Raw genomic sequence first — 25,283 nt, forward strand, 5'->3', positions numbered from 1 at the left:
GAAGATTCTAAATCTTCTCAAGGCCAAAAAAAATTTGGGCAAAGTTTTGCTCTTTTCTGATGAAAAAATTTTCACCGTTGAACAGCCGCTAATTCATAACCTAATATCCAGATAATGTATCAACTTCAGTAAGACATGAACAAAAAAGATCTGGAGCCTTTGACTTTGTGTAGTCTGCCTTACCATTTTTGAGGAAAGGAAGGAGTGGCTCAATGGAGATGCTGGCATGGAATATCTGCTTAAGATAGTGCTACCTTGAGTCAAAGAAAAAGTTCTGGGACAACTTTGTTTTCACTCAAGATGGAGCTCCGTGTCATCGGGCTGCTAAGTCCCAGACCTTCCTGAGACAACTTTCCGAACATTTAGGACCTCCACATGTGGCTGCAAAAGCTCTCCCGACACGAACTCCTTGGACTATTATATCAAGGCGCATCTGGAGGAGAGGGTGTGCGCTACTTTTCACAAGAGTGTCAAGTCTCAAGAGGCTTCTATCGAGGACTGAACCAAGCTCGAGTCTGTCTACATAGTCAAGGTCGTAAAGGATGTAGGCCTCGTATTGATACAATTATTAAAGCGGAGGGTTCACATAATGAATAAAAGTTGTACGGAGCACTATTTTCAGATGATTTTATTAAATAAATGTCTTCACAAAACCTGTCGTTTAAATTTTACTCTTGAAAATATTAAAGTTTGTGCCAGTAGATAAGATCAACCCAGTAGATGCGATTATTTATATTAAAGTATTTAGGGTCCACCCTTTAAATTATTTTTTATTAAAATGGTTCATAGGAATTTCAATAAATAAACAATTCTCCAGAAAGTATTCCAGCTCATAATTTTAGTCCCTACACAGACTAAATAATTAATTTATTGATTATAATAATTATATCAAGGAATAAGTAACACATTATGCACTAATAAAAAGGTTATCCCATGTTATCCAAAGAGGGCCTCAAGGATGTAATTAACTACATCTGTGTAAATTGAATGACCTTCATTCTTATACTAGGTATATATACTAGGTATATATGGACTATAACTCATTTATTATAAATATTAAAAAAACCTTCTTTTCTATGAAAATATGAAAAATGACTTCTTCTCTCTAACTTACAACTTATTAAAAAGAATTGAATCATCGTGAAAGTAATTATTTTATTTAACAATATGTTCATATTAACACAAAATAAAAATCCTACGTAATTCACTGCAACTAGGCTAAAAGTTATCTTACATGTATTTAAGAGTCTGTTTTTTGTATTATCCACATGGAATCCAAAATGGATGAATCAATCAGTCTGAAATTTAGCGAGTAGACGTAAAAAATAGACAAGCATGTTCTGATGATTATTTTTTGGACCTCCGAGATCTTTAAGAGGCTTTTTTATATCTAAATTAAAAAATCTGTTCCCTTCTCTCTTTCTATATCTTTATCCTTTTCTCTGTCTCACTCCTCTTCTCTTATTCCTCTGTCTCTTTCTACACCCCTCTCTCTCTCATTCACTTCTTCGGAATAATTCTTTGCAGTTATTCCTCACTATTCAGCCCTGCAACGCAGGCACTCTCTGCTAATACATATGTAATCCACCCATACGAAGCTCTTTCCATCCACTTTTTTATAACTCTCCGGACAGTCTAGGTTGAACCCCAAGATCTTTTGCATGGTCCCTCATGGACTTTAGAAGATTGGCCTGGGCTGGTTTTTTAACTCTGAAAGGTCCAGTTTGGCCTTTTTGACAGAAACCTTATTCCTCTCCAACATTAACGACTTTTCTGGCGGTGTAGACGGTGTTCTTGGAGACGCCTAACTGTTTGGAGTGCGCGAATTGAAATTCGTCAATCACGTTCAAGTGTCCTTTTCTGGATTTGTACGTAGGCTAGAAATCTCGGGTTTGTTTTGTTTTGTGACTAATTGGTTATGCTTTAGTATATCGAAATATAAATTAATTTCAATAACTCAACCTTCATTAATTAGTAAATGTTCAGATTTCAATAGACAACTGGTAGTTATATAATGGTGTTGATAATTGTTGGGGATAAGCCCTTCTCCCCCAATTATGAAACCTAGTAACGCCCTTGTTCAACTTTCTGAAAATAACTCGAATTACTACAAAAAATATATTTTGAAAAACTAAACTAAACTCGAACTAGAATTATAAAAACTCACAATGTTGGAGAATGGATTCATCTCATTGAAATTTGATAAAAAAGAAGAAATATAATTGTTGGTGATCATGTTAATAACGAATGCTCGAATGAATTTATGTTCTGTTGTGATCATAGGAAAATCCTTTCCTCCCAAAAATTCTTCAAATGGTCAGGAATAGCACGTTCATTTTCAGTTTCTTTTATTTTGTCATACCAGTAGAAGATGTTTTATGGATCTAGGAAAGCTTGCCTTGGGAAAATTCGTCTTGAACAAAGCTCGCCAGGCAGAAGAATTGCCTTCTTTTATTTAATGTAAACAATATAATCTCATTTATGTATTGAATAATAAGTTCGAACCAGAGACAAAATAATGAATGTTAATAAATATAACATAAAAGAAAAATAAACTACCACGACAGAAATTCGATTCGAAAAAGATCTAATTACTTAATTATCCGTTATCAATTATTATTCGAATGTAGACATGATGGAGTATTCATATTGGAAAAGAATCATGGATGGACGAACAAGCCTATAAACATCAAATTAAGCAAGATCAGTGATTAACGACTGTCCTGATGTTTACAGTTTCTTCATTTACGTCCCTCATTTCCTCGTGATTTCCTACGACCCGACCTAAAAACACCCTCCCCGAATTCTTTCTTTGATTCGTCTCACCACATCCAAGAGCCTCTTCTTCTGAAACATAATGGCTCATAACGAAGTGGAAATCACTGCTTTTAGCAAATCTGATGGTATGTCTGTTTGTCCATCCATGAGACTTTTCCGTAATCCTGCTAACAAACAGACAAATCAGTTAGCTTGACCTTTGTTCATGAACTCTTAAAATTTAATGGCCTCTCACCGTTAACATAGTTAACCTTCCGACAAAGTCTCCCCCCAATTCCGTTTTTAACTTTTTCTTTAACTATGCTACGAAAATACAAATCATTGACCTTAAACTTTGTTCATGACCTTTCAAAATTTAATAGGACCTTACAATTAACATAGTTAATCTTCTTACAAACTTTTATCAAAATGTGTCCGTAACTTTTTCCGTAATTCTGCTTACAAATTAGCAAAGTTGATAACATACCCTCCGTGCAACTATGATGGAAGAAGCAATTACTCCAACAGCAAACCAACACTACCTGTAGTTGAACATGGGTGCGTAATTTATTTTTTATTTAAAATGCTATGAATATTTTAGATTTACATTCCAAACACTTACATCATATTTATGTGTAATTATGCAATACGCAATAGAGTTGCAAATATATTACGTCAGTACTTGAATAAATGTTGTAGCTTACCTTGCATAAAAAGGAATGCACTAATATGATAATAGATTTACTAATCTACTTGTTTTATCCTTCAACAACAAAGGATTAAGCCTGTTTCTCTCTCAAATTGTACTTATGTAGCATAGAGCAGTGGTTCCCAAACTTTTTGTAGTTCGACCCTTAAAATATGTAGCTAGACAATGTGCGACCCTTACACCTCTCATTGAGAGATACATATAAAATTTGGAGTGCATTTTATGTAAATAGATGACTTAAAGGACATATCAGCCGATTTATGTACTACTTGGAATCATTTCTATACTATTAACTCTCTGTTTTTCGGTACATAAAGTCAAAGTTGAGACTCACGAACAAACAAAATTACAGGGTGTGGATGTACCAACATGTTTATAAACGAATCAAGGTCTTAATGTGACGGGTGTACATTGTGTATTGAGCTAAGCAGGTCCATTCTAGGTTTAATTTTGGACACAGCAACTCGAATATCATCCTCCATCTTAAGCCACGATCTGTATTTATTTTTGATATAAGTTAATACAGAAAAAGTCTTCTCACATAAATAAATTGAGCCAAATGGTATTAGTAAATCTAAAGATGCTTTAAGCAGCATTGTTTACTCATTCAATCCAGAATTCGTCAAGTTTTTTAGATGCAAAACCTGTTTCAGTGTTTGATCCCATGAAAGTTCCATAAGCGTATCTTCCCTCTCAGACACAAGATGATTAGCAGTGCCGTTAAAAGAGGCGTATCCAATTATGTTTTAGTGGAGAAATATCTTCTGAGAAATACTTTTTCAAATGATCCAGAAGATGAAAATCCTGTGTAATTTTGGTATTCAATATGGTAAACTTTAGACTTTGAAGAATGTTCAGGAGGGAGTTTCATCGGATCATATCCAATCAGTTGTCCCGAGGAGAAGGTTGGGGGAAGATGGAAATTAGCAAGAATTACTCTGATGTCGATCCTCAATTCTACTGTGAGTCCAACAAGGACTTGCAATATTCACTCTGCAACCAATCTTAAGGTTACAAAGTTATTTTTTGAACACACATGAATATTTAATCAGCTTATGAAAATAATTGTGTGCAGTATGAAAGGAAGTTAACTACTCAGGGGTTAAATAATAATGACAACAGCAAAGGAAAAGAAAAATGGCTCTTTAAATTACTTTCTCAAAATAAAATAAAAATGGAACATCTAAAAAATGCATCACTAAATCTTTTGCTGTCAATATTTCTGCTTCTTTTCTACTAATCAGTGCTCTAAATGTTGATTACCATATTTTTGACATCACTAAAAAACAACAAAACTATTGCAAAAGTCCGCTAAGCTTTCCAGCTATGAGTGAAATGATATTTTTTCCAGCTAAAGAAGCCAAATCTGCCCATATATCAGCTATCCTGGCAACACTAATGACAGTATTTTATGAAAACAAAATTCATTCTTCTAAAGATCAATTCCTTCTACTTATACTATTAAAGCAAAGTTTGTCTGTTCCACCAGACTACCACTAGTATTGTATAAGAACGTAAATGGATATTATGCTGACACGCACTAAGTATGAGAGAAAATGGGAGATATCATTATGAACATATAATGATATAGATATGTAGATGAAAATATGTAGACTGTGTACATAATTCCTCATCTTTTGAAGACAAGGTTTTTATGCAATAAATCATGCCTCTTTGAAGTAGAATCATAAATCACAAACATGGATACACAATCTTATAACAAAATCCTTATTTACAAAACATTACAGAAGAGGAGCAATCAGATATGTTTATTTGTACAAACTTAGAAGGGGAAACCAGAATGCAAAATATATATTTTTGTAGAGGGTGCAAACAATTTGCTACAAACATTTGATTTATTGCCTTTTCGAAGAAGGAAGTTATGTTCCTTGGACACTGTATTTTAAATATCTAAATTAATAAAACAAACTTTGTCTTCCTGTCTATATGCATACATGAAAATGAGTTACAGAGTGTATACTATATAGTGCACCTTGATTTATATTATAAGCATATTTTGATCGAAGAAATAACAATGTTGTCATATTAATGAAATTTTGCAAGCGTGATCATATAGAATCGAACATGTACAAAGGGTTTATATGCAAGGGAATTAAAACAAGTTAATAGATACTTACATATAAATTATGTAATTATGTAGACTCTTATCTAATTACTTTTTTCGTCGAAATATTATTGTAATGCATATTCATTCAACCTGACAAACTTATTATATTTAAATTTCTTAATAAGTAATATAAACTTAATTGACCATAAATCAATCAAAATCTTCCTATTTAAAAATTCAATTTTTTTAAATTGAAATATGTTTGGTGTATTCCATAAGTTCAGCTATAATATAAAGCATTTGAAGAAAAAATTAAAAATATATTAGCATCTAAGTAAGGTTTTTTCGATTTTTTGGTGGCTATATAGATTTTGTATTAAATAAAATTAAGATAACGTAACAGATAGTTTATTTTTTAAATACTGAAATGTTTTTATCAATTAGTTATTTACATTGATTTTCATATATATCGTTTTTGTCATGTCGAAATACGGCACTGAATCTTAGTTGTACACTAAAAACTTGATCTTTAAAAAAAAGGCTTCAAAGACAAAACCTTCAGAAATTGAATGTTTTAATGGTCATAATCGTCTTCTACGGCTTAAATAGCAATAATAAATGTGGGTTTCAGCCTGCGGGCAAAAAATGATGTTGCATTCCGTTATTATTCTTTCATTCTTGAGGAGAGAACACGTCACTTGAATGTACACATAAAAAATTGAGAGTAACAATGAGGATATCTTGCCCAGTATCAGGTGTCGGCAACCTATGACACGCATGCCACTGCTGACACGTGCAAATTAGAACATATTCCAGTAGTTTTTTTTTGTATTTTTACCATCATTGTTGATAGTGGCAATCTCATTGATTGAAAATATTGAAGTTGGCACTCCATGTCTACAAGGTTGCCTACCCCTGTTCTATATTATTAAAGAAAAATTTGTCTTTTAACCCACACCTAATTAATCTGGGCAATGACTGGTTAGTTGCTAATAAAGTAAGATAAAACTTGTCAAAGTCAATGTATTTTTCCGATACACCCGGTATAAACATATTATGATGAAGAAATATACAAATAAATGTATATATGCATGCACATTGCACACAGTATGTCTTAAAACGTAAGGCCTCCGGAGAAAAAAAAGAAGATTGTCTTTTCTTTTTCTTTTGTGCAAAAAGGCGAATATCTGTTTTATTTTTGTTGTTTTTTTTGCTTTATTTTTTCCTTCAAACACTTATACCTTAGAATAGTGGTTCTCAAAGTGGGGGTTGCGACCCCTGTGAAGATTGCAGGACATATAGGAGGGATCGCGAGATGATTTCAAAAAAGAAGAAACTTATATAATAATGAATGATGATTTTTTTATTAGTCTCTTCTAGATCATTTGAAAAAGTATTTCATAGAAGATGTGCTCTAAAAAAACATAACTGGATACGCTTCTTCTACCGCCATATCTAATCATCTATCGTCTGATATGAAAGATGCACTTATCCAACTTTTATGTGACAAACACTAAATATATATTTTGATTCTAAAACACTAGACGAATTCTGGATTTACTTATAAAATTTGGCTCAACATATTTATGTGAGAAGACCTTAGCTTATAATAAGAATAGATACAGATCGCGGGTAAATATGGAGAATGACCTTCGAGTTGCTTTAAATTAAAAAAGGAATTGCTCTCCTAGAACGGTATTTTTTCCCATCAAGAAGAATTAAAACACGACATTGTTTTTGATCTATTGCTTTGGAAATAACAAAAGTAGCCTCACACTTCGCAAAATAACTCACAAGCTAAACACCAGAATGTCATGGAATTTTAAGACCTGTATTTTTAAGGTTAGTACTAACAGAAAATGATGTGAATAAAAGAAATAAAAAAATAACAACATCTAAGTGTGAAGTCCGGGACTTTCAGCCATTATGCTATATTGCTCTTTTTATATTTAAAATATATTTCATTACAGAAGAGTACCGCAGAATTAGGTTTTGGGGGTGCTTGGTTTTTGGAAATATTTTGAAAAAAAAACAACCAAAAGTTAAAATTTTCAAAAAATTCAAAAATCCATAACTATTCACAAAAATTTAAAGTTTTTTAAATTAAATTTTAAATATTAAAATTTTTGTAAAAAAATTCAAAAATCCATAAATATTCAAAGAAATTCTAATTTTAAATTGTTTTCTCTGCGTATAATTTGCCCGAATAACGAAAAAAAAATCTTGTAATAAGCAAAAATTGCTTCATTCGGGGTGGGGCTACAGTTTCTCAAGCCCGCACCTGCGGACGGACCTGGATTATATCGGGATTGTATTTCATATATTTTTCAATATATGTGTCATTAAAATCTTTATTTTTTAAGGTTCGAACTGAAAAAAGTTTGGGAACCACTACCTTAGATTTGAGTGAAATGACTAAATATCGAAAAATCGGGTAAAGCAGGACTTACCCCCCCCCCTTTCCCCCATTTTATTCATCCTAACAAGAAATTAACTAAATCGTCCGAAAAAAAAGGTCGTTCATGATCGGTTTTTGATTTGAAAATCTGTAAAATATGGCAATTTTTTTTTTTTTACAATATTTTGATGAGAGTAAATGGCCCCTATGGTCATGGCACCACTGCCTCAATGACAGTCAACATAGATTTATGATAACATCAATAGTTTATATCAATAATAACATCATTTATCAAATATTGACCCAAACTAAACGGAATGTAAATTTGTTTGGGATCGATATATCCCTAGTCATTGGTAATCCTGTTTTACATGAGTAATAGAGAGAGTGAGATGGCACTAATTGATATATTGCATTATGTTGGCGCAACACAAGAAATGTCAATACGTATTTTGATAATGCATTTTCCTTATCAAGTCAATATTATTATGTGTTCTTTATCGACGAAGCATCAATTCACTTACAAAAAGGAAAATTGATTAGGTATAATCAATTTTCTTTACTTTTGGTTTCAATCTTTGATATTTTTATACTTCTTGATATCTACAAAAATACAATTAATTTATAATATAAACCTTATAAAGCTTCAATATTGTTATGGCTTCTTTAAAAGGGTCGTTGTTTTTCTTTCATTCAAAATCAGATTCCTATCGATACTGCTAGTGGTAGGTTTAGAGCTACAAAGTTGGGCAAAAAAACGTGGACTGTTAAATAATATTAATTTTCTCATTAATGTAGGAAAGCTTAGTAATTATTTATTGATACTCTGGTTCACCATCTCGTCATCATGTGTACACAAAAAACCAATAAGCAGGGCATCTCGGATCTTGAGTTGAGGTGCGAAGGATTATGGTAATTGTGAAGTGCTCCAGGAACCTGGTTTTCAATGTAGAACATGTCAACATAATGGCAAAAAGATGCCTCTGTTATTCTTCAAAGCCTTGGAGAAAATCTACCCAGAGTCCTATTACAAAGTGCCCCGATACATCATCTTGTCATTGCTGTAGGCCAACTACCCGGAGGGTAGCTAAGCGTGGAGTCAGGACTGAGCTCCGTTTTCTCACACGTCCTACAAGTGTCGAATGTTCTGCACTGATAGCATAGCTAGATTCTGGTCCAAAGAAATGTGGACCCTTCCCTGCCAGATTTAAACACGCTTGACTTTGTTGTATGGGGCTCTTTGGTGAGGGAAACCAACAATACTTCAGACCATACATGTTGATTCACTGAAGACCGCCACAGTGGCTGCGTGGGACAACATGTTCGCGGAGTTTATACTCCTCTCCTGCAAGACCTTCCAGTGACATGTTAAGCCTATGATTGATGCTGAAGGTGGACATATTGAGTAATCAAGTTTGCAAAGGCATTATTTAAAATTATTTTTTTAATTCCTAAAATAAAAAATTGTTGAAGTATTTCTAAAGCAACCTCTCGAGTCCACGTTTTGTTACGACAATATCGATAATATAAAAACACAAAAAGGGGGTGAAAATGTCGCACAGTAAAAATATAGGCGGCAAAACTTTTCAGAGAAAAATCCCATAGAACCTTCTTTCTCTATGATATCGATGAACTCCTACTTTCAGTTTAATTTTAAAACTATGAAAACTCAGTCGTAGTTGTTGTGTGTTTCCTCTTACCTTTTCTGGTCTCAACTTCCTTCAACTCCTTTTCCACCATGACGTAAATGGGCTCAAGAAGATTTCGACGAGGACCAATGATTCTAAAGCCGTTCCATACATAAATGAGCTCTAGTACAGGAAGTGTCAATCTGTTTCCTTGCTTTAAAAATCGCTCAGCCTTACTTAGAGCAAACTTTTCCATAGGTAAACTCTTTCCTCCTAACCGTTGCTTCCAGCTCGGTATGTTCCTATAAAAAACAAACAAAGGTCATTTAGTGACATTGTGATATATAAAAAACAATTATGTAAGTATGCAATGGTTGGCTTTTTTATCTAACTTGACTATTATAGAAAATTTAGTATCATTGTAGAAAATACTTCATTATTCCTTGCCCTACATGATTGTCCCATACAAATCAAGTTTATTCAGAAAATGGCTAATAAATATAATTGTAAAATATATGATCTGTTAAAAAAAAGAAAACGAAAAGGAACGTGATCACACTGACCATTAATAGAATGTTTGAGAGGAGAGGAGCTTATCTGTCATCAAGTTTTATTAGATCAGCTGCAATTGTCATTCGGAGCAAGGAAATAAACATAAGTCCCACTCATTATCTAGTGTGCTACTCCGATGTTGATATTCAATTCTACTCGTAGTTCAAAAAGGACTTAAACGTATGTATTGTACGTATGTAGTTGTAAAATCTGCTGGTATGTAAAAAAAAAACATAACCAGAACCATTATAAAGCGTTAACCAATTTTGAAGTATGTCTAGATATGAAGCGACTAATGTCAGTGGACAACGCGCTTGGAGAAACTACTCTCTTGAACTCAATAAGCAAAGGGAATAAGTATTATGAAATACCTGGCCAACCGTGATTATTAACCCATTTTAGCATAAAAAGAATTGAAGCCCAAGGTAAGATCCTGGGTGAATTAGGAAACAAGTTTATTAACCATTCATTGAAACCCAAATAACATGGTTTAGTCAATGTATCCACCCTCAGAATTAATGGTGAGCTTCAGGCGGTGGCGGGAGCTGCTGCAGACCCTCTGGAGGTATTCTGCACTCATGGAGGCACTGTAGACGGAGGTCTTAAGGCGCAGGTACTGTTGTGGCATCTCCTGCAGGCCTTTGACTCTACGTGATCCTTGATGGAATAGTCTGGGAAGTTGAGGTTTGGACAAAAGTCCTTTGCCCAGAAGTAAATGTTGGCCTGGAGCAACTCCTGAGTATTCTTTGCGGTGTGGACAGTTGCTCCACCATGTTAGAAACCCCAAGGAGAATTGCAAACGATGGATTTGATCCATAGGGTAACTTTGGTGTCCAGAATTTTGACGTACTCATCAGTCTTCAGCCTGTATTCTAATGGGAACCACGCAGAATTCATGACCTTCCCTTTGGATGTAACCAGTCTTGACAACATCACTGAAATAGGTGTTTGGTTGCGGAGACATATCGGTACTCCTCTACCGCTTCTCCAAAAGTTGATACACTATGGAGTCAAGCTCTTGTTTCATACTATATTTGTTCGTCAATCCAGTAGTCTTTTCCAATATGAATAATCTATCATGTACAATGATAACACCATGCAACAAAATTGAGGCTAATATCTTTAAAATCCAAAATTATTTTTTATAATTAAGCCAATTATTTGACTAATTGTAAGAAGTAATTAATATTTTAGAGGCAGGAAAAGTTCATAAATTAAATTTAAATAAGTCGATGAAATTACTTACATCTAATCATTTAATATTAATCAAATATATTCGATATGAAGCATATTTAAATTGGGATTCATCTTCCTGCCTTGAACACATTGATTACTTATTACAATAAGTCATATAATTATTGACTTTAATTATATTTAATTTTGAAATTTTTTTAATTGCTTATTTATTAAAAATTAAGCTGGAAAACTAAATGAAAATCTTTTTTTTTTACAGCGAATCTTTTAAGTTGTATAATGAAGTTATTTATTTTGTTTTAGGTATAATATGAAGCTAACTTAATAAATCATTTATCTTTTGAATGCTGATTTTTTTATGAATTGTCATTCCCTTAAATCTTCATCTATATACACATCAAAACATGGTCAAAATAGAAATTACACTCAAAAACGTGATTTCTAAAATATAAAAAAATGCTTTAAAGGCCAAACCAACTGTGATTGAAAATATTAATGGTCATTTGCGTGTTATATGGCTTAAATAACAATAATAAATGTGGGTTTTAGCTGGTGGGCGAACATGATATTACATATATATATAAATATATATATTTCATAATATTAAAATCCTACATAATATTTTATTTGATGCTCTATTCTAATATTATTTAGTAATATTTTATTGAATACATAGCTATATACTTGTATTTATATATCATAGCCAAAATTCTTTATATAATATAATAAATAGCCAATATATATTATTGAAACGAAGAAAAATCAATAAGAATCTGTATTCCTCTCCAATTGGAAACGGAACGTCAGTGTATTATAACTTATTACTCCGTTTATTTATCAAAAGTAATAAATTATGAAATAGGCATGAAGTGAGATTAGGAAATCAACAGCTGACAACAAAATACATTGAGTATTTTTGTGTGTGTTTTTTTATAAATTTTATTTTTTTAAAGTACAATTTTAGACCCCTTCTGTGTTTGTCCAAAATGTGATATCTTCCTCCCCCCTCCGATTGGATGTCCTTAATTTTTAGATCCCCTCCCCCCATGGTATTGTCCTAAAATAGGATAATAATTAAATGTATATATTATTATTATTTTATGTTTTTTTTTTTTAGGGGGGCTTGGTATTACAAAAATAAAAGTTTTTACTCAGCTGCGTAATTTGGTCGAATGACCTTTTTTTGGAAAAATCAATCCCTTTAAATCCTATTTTGTCGAGAAAAAAAATCTACCAACCCCTTTTTTTTTTCTTTTTTCTAGTATAAAACAAAACTTATTTTGTGCTACAGGACCCCGCCCCTTGCAGACGCCCTTCCTGGTATACTTCATATTGGAAAGGTTTTGTTAATCAGTGAAGTAGTAATCAGTTCTCAATGTATCCCATATCCCAGTTCCCTCCCCCTTATTCAAAAAAATACTTAAGTCTATCCTCAACTGAACGTCATAATTGTATGCCTCATTTTCTTATAATATTATAATGCAGTATCGAATTAAATATCATGGAGGATTTTATTATAACAAAAAACAACATGTAATTCATTTTAAAAATTATGAAAAAATAATAAGATAATAATGTCGGGGTTAGTTAAGAGATAAATAGTAGTTGGTAAGATTGACTTTTGACTGCAGGCTGAAAATACATACGCATGCAAGTAAACTGCGGATCTCCAGCCCAAAACTTTTACCTCTACGTCATAAAAGACAACTAATGTAATAAACTAATTAATAAATGTAGACTGTATAGTGGAATTAAAGACAATAAAATAAAAATATTGTTATTTTGGGACTAACAACGACATCAGCAGTCAATAAAAAGTTTTTTATGCCTTTTTAGAATTTATGGATAAATACATTACTATCATCAATGATATATCTACATAAACTAATAATTTAATAAAGTTTAATAGCATCTAATAAAAATAATAATGTCATGAAATTGTGAAGAAAATATTAAATCGGATTAAGACATGAATTTACAATTCACTCTTCGAAGGGCGTCAAAACAGGAAAAATCATTGGAAATATTATCAATAGTGATGTAAATGTTTTGTTTTTTTTTTTTTTTTTAATTGGTAATCTGAAGAATGAATTTTCTTTTGGTTTGCTGTTGTCACTAATATTTAACTCCGGATTAGTGACTTCCCTTCCTAGTCTATTCAATTATATTAAAAACCTGATAGAAGATTCGTGTGTGCCCATAAAAGGGATTTGTTACAGTCTTATAACAGGAAGACCTTGTTGGCGCAACGTAATTTCCTTTTTGCCTCAAGGATATTTTGTCTTAATATTAGATTGGTGAATACGTTTGTAGCGTTTTTATGAAAGGTTTGTTTTACAACGATTTTTTTCCTCTTCGAAAAAATGTATGATATAAATTTGATAAAGCTCTTTCTCCTATACACAGCTGTGTTTATCGCTTTTTAAATTAATTCAAACGTTAATTAATTATTAGTCCTATAATGGAAGACCAAGATTTGCATTTGGTGTGACTGGGAGGGTATGGTATACTGGGACATGCTAGAAAAGATTGTCACGGTAACCAAAGAGCTCTCTGTCGAACCATTTGAGAATGAATAGGACATTGAAAATGAATCAATAATTTCTTCGATTCAAGACCGGACGATTTAAATGTTACATATTTTTTTTTAAATCAGAAGGAACATTAATTTCAACCAAAAATAAACAATAAACTTCATTTATTTATATATTAAGGCGAAATATCCTTAAAGCAAAATGGTTTTGAGGCGAAATTGTTTAAGGCAAAATATCCTGAGGCAAAATTCCTGGGCACCGTCCTTGTTGGACTCAGAGTAGAGTTGAGGATGGACATGGAGTAATTCATGGCAATTGTTTGTTTGTTTCTCCCCCTCCTCCCTCGTCACAGTTGATTGTAGCTGATCTAATGAAATGTCATGACAGCTAAGCTGCTCTCCATATTCTTCAAATTGTCAGGGTTACCATATAGATTTTAGTAATCTAGTATTGTGGAGACGTATGTGGGGCAGGAGATCAGGTACGCTAAAACAATTCAAAAGAAGGAGCAGATGCATATTAATAGAGTTGTAAAAGTATGACTTCAAACGAATACAATACTTTTTATAATTGCAACCTAAGCCATGCTGTTTTTTTTTTTTAAACTGTTAAAATCATCATTCTTTCATTTTGGAGGAATGAAAGTCTAAGTATAATGTTGATGCTTTTTTGGGGTGTCATTATAAATGCAAGTCCTTACAGGACTCCAGGGGCGTCCAAAAGGGGTGGGCTGGAGGGCCTATTTATATTTGAAATATTTTCACCCAAAAATTTAATTTTTCAAATTTTTTCCAACAAATATAAATTTCTGTGAATAGCTTTCCAAAAAATTTAATCTTTTGAGAATAATTGAGAAAGTTTATTTTTTGTGTAAAGCTGTTGATTTTAAAAAAAAAAATCGAAAAAATTAATGTTTGACTATTTGATTTTTCAAAAAATTTAACTGTTTGTGAACTACTGTACATTTCGGAAATTTCCAAAATATAAAATATTTAAGATTTTTTTTTTTTCTAAATAGCTGTTGATTTTCGAAATTTTTTTCCAAAAAATTATTTTTTTGGAAAATGCTTTAGAATATATAATTCTTATTCGACAAGATGTCATTTGAATTTTATTTCCAAAAAATGTAATTTTTTTTTTTTTTGTGAAAAAATTCTTATCTAATGAAATGTCAAATGTTTTTCTCCCTAACATTATTCAAATATTTTGAATTTAAATTTTCGTGTTGATTTTTTTTTTTTTTTAAATACTGGAAAGTATTTTAGATCTCTAGGGAAATCAATTATGTACGTACTAATGGCATCATTATCAATAGTTACGCTCATTCTCTTTCAAAAAGTGAGTGGGTACAGCTTTTAATTCATTATCTCACTCTACCACACTTACTAATCCCCTGTTTTAGGGGATATCCACACTTACTTCATGAGATCAATTTGTTCTTTCCTCTCCTCCGGACTTAAATCCTCTTCAAACATACACATGAGAGCTGCTCTTTGATAGGCATAGAAACATTTAGACCATCTTGACTCATTAAATAAAATATTTGCATAGTTGTAAGAGGCTCTCCAATCCCTTTTAAAAGAGGTAGCCCAAAAGAGCTCCCAGTAGCAAACGTGATGGAATTGAGGCCATTCCTCTTGGGAAGTCACGGACTTTATGTAGTATTTAATTGCTTTTTCCAGTTCGCCCTAAATATATATACATTAATAGCATTAACAAAAAATTAATTAGTTAATTACACTTGTCAACAAAATGTCAACTTTGTATTACCATTGGATTGAGAGGATGTGAATCTCATTGCTTTTACCCAAAGAAACCTGAAGAAAAACTTATAAGCATGAATTTGTCTTTCATAGTTTTTTAATTTGTTTTTGTTTTTTTCACAACATCTACATGATTCTGTGATTTGTTTTACCATGAAAGTTTAAAAAAAAAAGAAAAAGACATCAAATGGAATCGAAGAAAATAGCGTGTAAATACAAAAAAAATGACAAAATGGACCATTTATACATAAGTCTTACAAGTTCTTCATTTTTGATCACAATGATACTAATCAGGGTTGGTTATAAAGTGAAGACATCCAACTTCATAATATAAACTATTATATAATTATTTTTTAAGCTATCCAAGTTGATTGATAGTACTAACAAATGGGCTGAAAAGTGACAGGCTTTACATATAGATGGAGCTATATTTTTTTTTAATTTACCTCATCTTCAGCTAGTACGAAGGTTAGACCATCATGTACATAATTGGGCTTGTTGGATTTTTCAATTTGATGTACTGTACCGACTGCTGGGCAAAACAGACATTTTTTGATGTCATAAAGAATAACAACGGTATATTAACACCATATAAGTCTAGAAATGTGGAAGTCAAACATCAGTAGTACACGGGTAATGGTATAACCTTGTATTTCTATGAACCTTGAGTTAGTACCTACATGCAAAAAGACAGCTCTTACAATTTCATGACAATCTTTTCGTTAGTTTGTGAGCTATTGTGCTAAATGGGCCACTTATTTTCTTATCTACAAAACAATGGATCAAGAATAATTTCGTATTTAAATTTGAGACTGCTTCTTGATGAGAAAAATACCACTCCATAAAGCAAATAAATAAAAATAATAACAATTTAAGAAATGCTAATTATAAACGAAAAATAAAGTTTTTTATTTGTGAAAGACCGTGACTTTTCAGCACATATGTTATATAAAATGTAGCTCTCTGTGGGCCACACAAACAGAGAGTTGTCTAATAATGGTCACTTACATATTTATCGAGTTAAAAGCAATCAAAAACACAGCATAACAATCTAAAAGCATAAATTTGTTAGACCCTGCTATCATCACATAATTACTTGTAAAAAGAAATAGCGAGCATGAAAAAAGTGGAAAAAGACGCCCTCAGGATACTGCTCCATTTTCTGATCCAATATTTCTCTACAGAGCTCCAGATTTGGCTTAGAAATCCCTAGAAAATAACTCACGACTAAATGATAGCCCAATAAAAATATGCAGGACGCAAACTGTCGAATGCTTTCTCTATCCTCATAAACATGATGTAAATCCCTAAATCCAGCATCCTACGAATATTGAATGAGAAAAAAACAAATGAGTAATTGAATATCAATAATTTTACGGCAAAAATTTTGACCGCCGGTAATTTAAAGAACATGCTGCATTAAATATTTACCATCTTTTTATGTTTAAATAGATTATATAGATTCGAACTTTACCTTTAGTATTTACATTTCTTTCTTTCTATCAATGGACGTTCTTACATTTCTTCAAGCCGCAACTAAAGTCACGACCATGAATAAGGTGCCACTAGCCAATGAGTCTTTTTAAAATAGACACTTGATACCGGATCCGTGACTCCTTCGTCCTTATCAAAACTATTTCTTCATTAATCCTTCTACCAACAAAGTTAAGAACGAAAGTTCCAGATCAATTTTTGATCAAACTTGGTAACAAAGACTACACTAGGTTAAGTAAAGAGTTCTGAGCGTTTTTTGCTAGTTGTCTTTAGTGAGCTATATCTCACGATTAATACATTGTATGGAAAATAAGTTCATTTGCAGTTTTTGTGTTTGGTGAAGAGAGTTGTGTGTTGCAGTGTTCCAAAATGGAAGTAAAAAAGTGAAAATTCGATACATTCTTCAGCATCACTACTACCAAGGTGAAAAAGTGGAGCAGGCGGTCAAAAAAATAGCACTGTTTATGGGCTTATATACAGTATGGAATGCATCAGCAATGAGGTGGTTCCAACGATTCCGCTCTGGTACTATGGGTATCGAAGATGTCGATAAAATAATGGAATCGTCGAGTTGGACCGTCTAAACGCACTTATTGTATTGCCCAGAAACGAAATAATAGCCAGAAAAGCGTTTGGAATCATCTAAGTTGGATAATCCTAACTCTGTTAATTTAATTGTCAAAAGAAAGAAGAAAAAAGAACGCTCATAACTTTTTACTTCACCTATTATATGGCCACATTAAGAGGCCATTAAATTTTGAGAGGTCAAATGTAAACGTAATAATCCCATAATGGACCATAACTTTGCAACAAATTGAGATACAATAAACCTCAATTTGATTTTAGGAGGAGATTTTGCACTCTACCGAGTGCCCATTCTAGTTTCCTTACTGTTATCTCATTTTTATTTTTTTCTGATATATAGCTGAGATACAACAGTAAAAACTAAAAGTAGGATTCGAACCTATCTATAACATTAAAACATAAACAGAAGGGTGATTCTGTCATGCGACAAAATCTCCAAGAGGCGAAAATGTTTACTGCAAAATTACCGGTAATGTTAAATATATACAGAATAGTCCACTTATAATGACACATAATGAAAGTAATTCGGTCTCACTATACCCTAGACCAGGGATGTTCAACCTTTTGATATAATGGGCCGCATTGACACTTGAAATACTTTAATGCCCACAGAACCTCTTAAATTAAATTTCATGAAGGTTGGCTAACTTTTCAAAAATTACAAAACGTACTATGCACGTTCCACACGTTTTGATGATATTGTGACGACTTCGCTAAAAAATACTAATTGAAGTGAGAATGAGTATTGTGTTGTACTTAAGCATTAAGCAGGCCACAATGCAGCCCGCAGGCTACGGATTAGGCATCCTGCCCTAGACAATGTTTTTTAACCGGGAAATGATTTAGAAAATTCTGAAAGGAGGGATTGAAGTCTCATATAAAACTCCAATAATTCTAAAAGAAAATAGACTAATCTCTTTTACGAAGAAAAGATTATAATTTAATCTTTAAAAAAAAACTTAAATTACATTTGTGTAAAAACAACATATAATCAGGCTGGAATTTTTTTCGTGAAAATCGATTGGTAAGCTAAAATAATCGTTGATCAATTTTTATTTCTTTGTTTCTTCAGAAAAAAATTAGATGAGATATTTGGAATCTTGTTTTCTTAGAATTTTTTTTTTTTTTTTTTTCAGTTTAATTCGGATTTTTAAGACGTGCACTTTGCCCATCATAAAACCAAACTTTTCTTGAAATTAACAAAAAATTGAGAAATAGGACAGTTAGTTAATCTACTATATCCAAGTTTTTGATTGGCAAATATATGTTTTACCTGATTCAGGGTGGTACCTATGAATAGGGTTGGGAATTGTAAATTGAGTTACTCCATAGTCAATCCTTAATTCTACTCCAAGTCCAGCAAGGAGACAAAAGCATGAAAAGAAATAAAGGAAATTAGGAAAAGGATTCCGTTGTCAATCCTCCATTCTACTCCGAGTCCAGGAAGGAGACAAAAACATGAGAAGAAATAAAGGGGTGTGAATATTGGCTAAATAGCGGCGAGCATAAATATTTTTGTTCAATTACACGATATGAATGCTTTTCTTCCTTTTTCCTCCCTATTTTGAAAATTCTAACGAATTCTAAAGAAGCACTATAGTGATCTCCTTCATTGTATAAAATATGTCCTCCGGTATGGAAAAATTAAAGGAAACCAAAAGTGAACGTGATCATTCTGACAATTTTAAAAATGTTTGGAAGGAAAGCAGCTTCTTCGGATCAGTTGCAAGTAGCCGTGAGAGGAAATAAATAAACCCAAACCGGGCTTTACAATAAAAAAACTTCGACCGTCAAAGACAGTCAAATTGTTATGACAGTCAGGTTAATACACTGTATTTTCTGTACGAACAGACAAGTGTTCCCTGTTCTTGCAGACAAGTTCGTTTTGACATGTGATACAGTTGTATTGTTATTTAATCATTGGGTTCTGCTTTATTTTTATCAAGCCACTATTTCCTGCTTATAACTTTTGTGCATCTGTAAAGCACAACTTACACATCCTGTTCATTCACATTGCGTAACCGAAGTGTATTATGCATCCTCAAACTTTAGTCAAATTAAAAATATTGCCCTGACAAACCCCGACCTTTATATACAGGGATATGCAGGTAAATTGGGATATTTTTTTACTCCTGAAATTTTAATTTTACAGATTTATTTTTTTTGTAAAAAAGTTGTTCATCCATCGATGGATAAAAGCATTATTCGATGTGCCCTCCGTTGGTGGTGATCCCCTTGTCAAGGTGGGCCCAGAAGAAAGAGCAGAACGACACGACGTGTGCATGATTTACCTTGGCCAAGCACTATCGATTTCTTGAGGTCGGCGAAACTGTTGTGGGGTCTCGAGAAGACTTGCCTCTCTAACTTAAGATTTTCCGAGTTTAAATCGGAAGGGTTGGAAGGGCTAGTCTACTGGCACCAGAAGTTGACGTTTTCCTCCTTGAGTAAGTAGAGGGTCTTCTTGGTCTTGTGAGCGGGGGATGAGTCCTGCTGGAAGGTGAGCTCATTGCCCCCATCGTTGGCTTTTATCCACGTGATGACTTTGTCCTTCAGCACCTCGCAGTACTTGCCTGCGCCGACCTACTCTTTTTTGTTGAAGAAGGGCCGTGGCATCATCGTCCCGTTGGACTCGATGACCCCCAACGTCAAGACCGAGACCGAAAACTTTGTTGTGTAGACCATGGGGACCTTCTCCTTCTTGTTTACTAAGAAGCGGTAGTTTTGGCTGTAGGAAGGACATATAGGCTGGAATTCCTCCAATGTCGATCCTCAAGTCTACTCCAAGTGCAACAAGACTTACACTTATAACTCTCGAGCAAACTCTCATAGTTACTCCCCGTTTTTAATCAACACACGCACGTGTACTTACTTTATACTAAGCTGTTCCCTCCTAAGAATTAAATAATGATAACAGCTATAGAAAATTAAAAATCCTATTCAGATTGCAACTACAAAAAGCTGCTGCCATTACCTATGGCCTTTATTATTACACATAAAGGCCAGCAGAAATTTCGTTTATCAAAGTTGTCATATTTTTTAGAACATTCTCTCAGTCTAGGTTTTTACGCTTACCGTCATTTAGACAATAAATCCATCCTTTAGCTTTGCTAACTGTCGAAAAAAGGGATATTTTATGTCACTTCAAGAGGGATGGATTTTTTTTATACCAAAAAAAGGGATCCCTGTGTCATTATAAGCGGGCTATCTACTTTGTGATGCTACTTACACGATCTCCATTGAGACCAATGAATTTAAGAATTTTGGTTACTCTGCTTGGGAGTAAAGAAACAAGGACATGAAAAGTCCCAGAGCCCATACGTACTCCGCACTCAAAATCATTTTTAAACTTTGAGGATTTCCAATCCCGATCCTGGAGTATTGAAATACAATTCCTAAAATATAAAAACATGATTTTTGTTTAACAAATACAATTGATTCTTATGATTTTTTTTTCCGGAAAATATTTTTTTGTAAATAGCTATAGATTTTTGAAATTATTATCCAAAAATTAAATCTTAAAATTCTATTTTTAATTCTTTTTAATAACTGGATTTTTGAAAAAAAAATAATATTTGAAATATAGTTTTTGATTTTTTTTTTTTTTTAATATATTCTTTAAATAAATTGCCCTGGATTTTTAAATTTTATTCAAAAAATTTAATTTTAGAAATTTAATTTTTGAAACACTAATATTCTGTGAAAAGGTAAAATTTTTGAAATTTTTTGGAAAAAATATAGTTTTTTTATAAATAGCTGTAGATTTTTAAAATTTTTTTTGAAAAAATTAATTTTTAGGGAATAGTTTTGGATTTTTAAAAAAATTTATATTCAAACTTAAATTTTTGTATTTGTTTTTCAAAAAATTTAATATTTCAAATTTAATTAGCGAATTTTTTTTCCAAAAAATTTCATTTCGAATTTTTTAATTTTATTCCAAAAATTAATATTTGAAATTTCATTTTTGAAAAACTAATTTTCAGTGAATAGCTATTGATTTTTTAAATTTTCTTCCAAAAATTTTTAGGTTTTTGTAAATAGCTGTGGATTTTTGAATTTTATTCCAAAAAAATTAATTTTTTGTGAATAGCTGTGGATTTTTGAAAAACTTTAAATATTTAAATTTGCGAAATTTTTTTCGTAAATTAATATTTGTATGTATTTTATGTATAGAGTAGATAATTTTTTTTGAAAAAATTCAAAACTATGAAAAAAAACTTTCAAAACATTTAATATTTGAAACTTTATTTTTGAAAAACTAATTTTACTTTTTGATTTTTTTTCCAAAAATTTAATTTTTCATACTTTTTTTCCAAAAAAAATATTTTTTTGAGAATAGCAATGGATTTTGAAATTTTTGTCCATTTAAATTTAATATTTGACATTTTTGATAGGACTTACCTGTAGGAATGATAGCAGGATCTCACTTTCAAACCCGCATTAACAAAGGAGACTAAGGACTCGTCCTCACAAATGGTGAGAATGGCTTTAAGTAGTAATAGCTCCGCATAACAAATCTCTGCATGTAACTCGATTTCCGTATAAGCATTGGGATCCTCCTTTCCGAGCATTTTACCGAGGCTATCCACTAAACTGCTCTTTTTATTTCTGAAGGAATTAATTGTTTCACAAGTACTTGAAAGTACATCAGAAGCATCTTCAATATGGCTCTAAATAGTCGGGTAAAATTAAAAGGTTGAGTGATTAACGTTTCAAATGTTACGTCTTTTTATATACAATTTAGATATAATAAAGATATCGAACGATACTGATTTTGAGGCCAATATTAATATTGTTGATGATAAAAAAGCGATAACCAGCAAACAGGCCAACCTTCTTCTTTTTTTAAATTATATTAACGGCCAAGGTAAGTTTATTTTCCATCATTTTTTATTTGAAATAACTGGTATCTTTTCAAATGCGTTTTATTTTATTAATGGCTGTAGGACAAAATCTGGTTATTTACAGGATTTTTGTTTGTTTTTTGACAATAAATGATCAAATAAATTTTAAAAATAATTATAATTATAGCTGTGCATAAGTAATAAAGACATGTGACATGACTTTGAACTTTGATCAACTCACAACTAATCTTGAACAAAAATTAAGAAGAAATGCCCAGTTTATTTTTTTACACTGTATATACCGAGTGGTCCATTAAAATCTGAACACTTTGAATTTCAAACTTCAACAAGATATTATTAATTAACTATAGAATTTCAACAAAATTTACTACTACAAATAGAAATGTGTCTGAGCTCTTTTAATCATTTATGTAGCTGACCTTAGCGGTATCGATGGCTTCCAGGCGGCAGCGGAAACCTTCTTCTCGAAGTACAACCAAAATGTGTAGTCGACTGGGTTGAAATAAATGCTGAAGGGAGGCCAAACGTATAAAAAAGAGTTCAAAAGACTCATTCAAAAGAATCTTGCAACGGAAGAGATGGGTTTCATTCATTGTTAGTGTCAAAAGTGGCCTCTCTACCCTCACAAGGTTCATTCCATCCACTTTTTAACAGCTCTCTTGACAGTCTGGTTGAACCCAAGAGATCTCTAGGATGAGCCCTCATGGATTAGAGTGGATTAGCCTGGGCTGTTTTGTTTAACTCCTCCGGATCCATATTGGCCTTTTGATAGACCCCTTCTTATTCTCCAATCTTTGGACTTGCTGACGGCTTAAACGGTGGTCCATTAGGCGCCCAACTGCTTGGATGCGAGATTGGAAATTCGTAGATACGTTTAAGAGTAATTTTCTTGACTTGTACGTAATCTAAAGAGCTCAAATTTCTTTTGTTTTGTAACTAATTGTTTATGCTTTAATACGAGTATATCGAAATATGAATTAATTTTTAATCACTCAACCCTAATTAATAATTGCAAATTAGTAAGTGTTCATATTTCCATGGATCACCCGATAGCCAAATATTTCAAAGACATATGCGACAATCAAAATAAAATGATTTTTCTCAATATGAACTGTCCATTACATTTGTATTCTCCAACAACAAATAACCGTCAATTAATATCCAAAAAATATTATAATGAACCCTTTAAGTTCCCCTCTAATTGCACTTAAGGTAACCAAAAGGGATCGTCAATATAAGCTTCCTAAATCAAATAGAATTTCTAAACTATAGCTAAATGATTGAATACCATAACTCATCCAAGAAATTAGAATAATAAATCTAATTGACTCAAATATGCCTATGAAATATTGATCTGTATGTAAAGTCTCCTGAAACGAAATCTAAACAAATGTTAATACAGCAATATTTGATCCTATACCTCAAGAATAATAAGAGATAAAAACTTGAAATTTTATTTAATTAATTATGATATAATTAAGTTATAATTCATTCAATATCATTTCCATTAGCTTTGACAACAACCTCTAAACAGGTCCTACAGACAAAAAAAGTCTTCCTAATGTAAGACTCATCCATTTTGTTTCAGACTGCAATGATGGAAGTCATCGGATCATACGTAATCCTTTGGGATCTTCGACATGCTTCCTTCTCCACAACGCTTCATATGCTGTAACTCAATGGATTCAGACCTGGTGATGATCAGGGCCAAATGGATGCAGACCAAAAATCACATACATAGATTGTACTCGAGCCAAACTTTGGACTTTAAGCCTCCAAGTTGAGCCAAATGCCTCAAATATGACCATAACTACATACACAGTGGCGTGGCAGAACCCTAACTGGTTATCAATGTTCCTGGGCTGCATTTCCGCCTGGAACAAATCAGGATGTCGTTTCGTTTTGTTTGCTCCATGATTTAAATCAACCCAAAATATTATTAAAAAAGTTACTCCCAAACTTTCTTCATAAAACCTCGGTAGAAATTTCAAACTTATAACTCTATTAGTTAGGCTCCATTTAAAACATTTTATCTTGTTCCTATTTCGGTTACGCACACTGTATATAGGTATAAAGTAAAAAATTATAGATGAGTTTGTTGAGAAATCGCATATTTCGGTCAATTATAGGTTTTGTCATCAAATTTCTGGGATAAGTTGAGATACTCAAGAAGAATATAAACTATATTTAGAGCCTTCATTTGATGTATGAGACTTAATGTTGGATTGGTCTCAAAAAAAACTAACTAGACTGCAGTCCTATCAGTCTGGTCCCAATAAAATTTATCAGTTCTAGGACCGGTCCTTATCGGTCTTTTGTAGAAACTACAAAAGCATCTGAAGGGGTTGCTGGAGGTGCTTAGACTTTTTTATTTTTTTAAAGGCCAAGTTTCCCCCATATATATAATTTATGTGGACGCCCTTGAGGCTTATCAAGTTTTTCTTCCATAAAAATAGCTCTCTTTTTTTGAACGGGCACCTGGCTTACATTCTTCAAATTGATGAGTAGATATTTTATAAGTCAAACCTTTTTTATTCAAATTAAATTGCCTCCCCTGAGTCAGCCTTTTTGAATACGAATGATCAACCTGTTTTTAAATGAGTACAACTCCACAATGGCCGATTCCAGAGACTATAAACTATTATATTTGGAGGGGGCTTCCAAATTTTGTTCCGCTGAATAATTTGATCAAAGGACCAAAAGAAATTATCTCATATTTTCTCATTAAAATGTTTTCTT

General features: G+C 32.4%; 1 protein-coding gene and 1 long non-coding RNA gene across 3 annotated transcripts in view; one reads left to right on the forward strand and one right to left on the reverse strand.

Annotated features, from left to right (window-relative positions):
- Positions 1-25,283, reverse strand: part of LOC121127562 (tetratricopeptide repeat protein 39B) — a 46,987-nt gene that overhangs the window by 14,678 nt on the left and 7,026 nt on the right. For both annotated transcript variants that reach the window (XM_040722974.2, XM_071893190.1), the window contains 5 exons: positions 22,081-22,349; positions 20,909-21,074; positions 16,700-16,924; positions 15,260-15,528; positions 9,633-9,862 (listed from right to left, as the gene is read on the reverse strand). In XM_040722974.2, coding sequence (XP_040578908.1) covers positions 9,633-9,862; positions 15,260-15,528; positions 16,700-16,924; positions 20,909-21,074; positions 22,081-22,349 — 1,159 coding nt within the window. The remainder of the gene's footprint in view (positions 1-9,632; positions 9,863-15,259; positions 15,529-16,699; positions 16,925-20,908; positions 21,075-22,080; positions 22,350-25,283) is intronic.
- LOC121127564 (uncharacterized) lies at positions 7,113-23,544 on the forward strand. The gene is made up of 4 exons (XR_005867860.2): positions 7,113-7,166; positions 7,226-7,376; positions 22,074-22,361; positions 22,424-23,544. It is a non-coding gene; the product is annotated as an uncharacterized lncRNA (long non-coding RNA).

Source organism: Lepeophtheirus salmonis, chromosome 13 (genome assembly GCF_016086655.4).
Source record: "Lepeophtheirus salmonis chromosome 13, UVic_Lsal_1.4, whole genome shotgun sequence".
Taxonomy (NCBI): domain Eukaryota; kingdom Metazoa; phylum Arthropoda; class Copepoda; order Siphonostomatoida; family Caligidae; genus Lepeophtheirus; species Lepeophtheirus salmonis.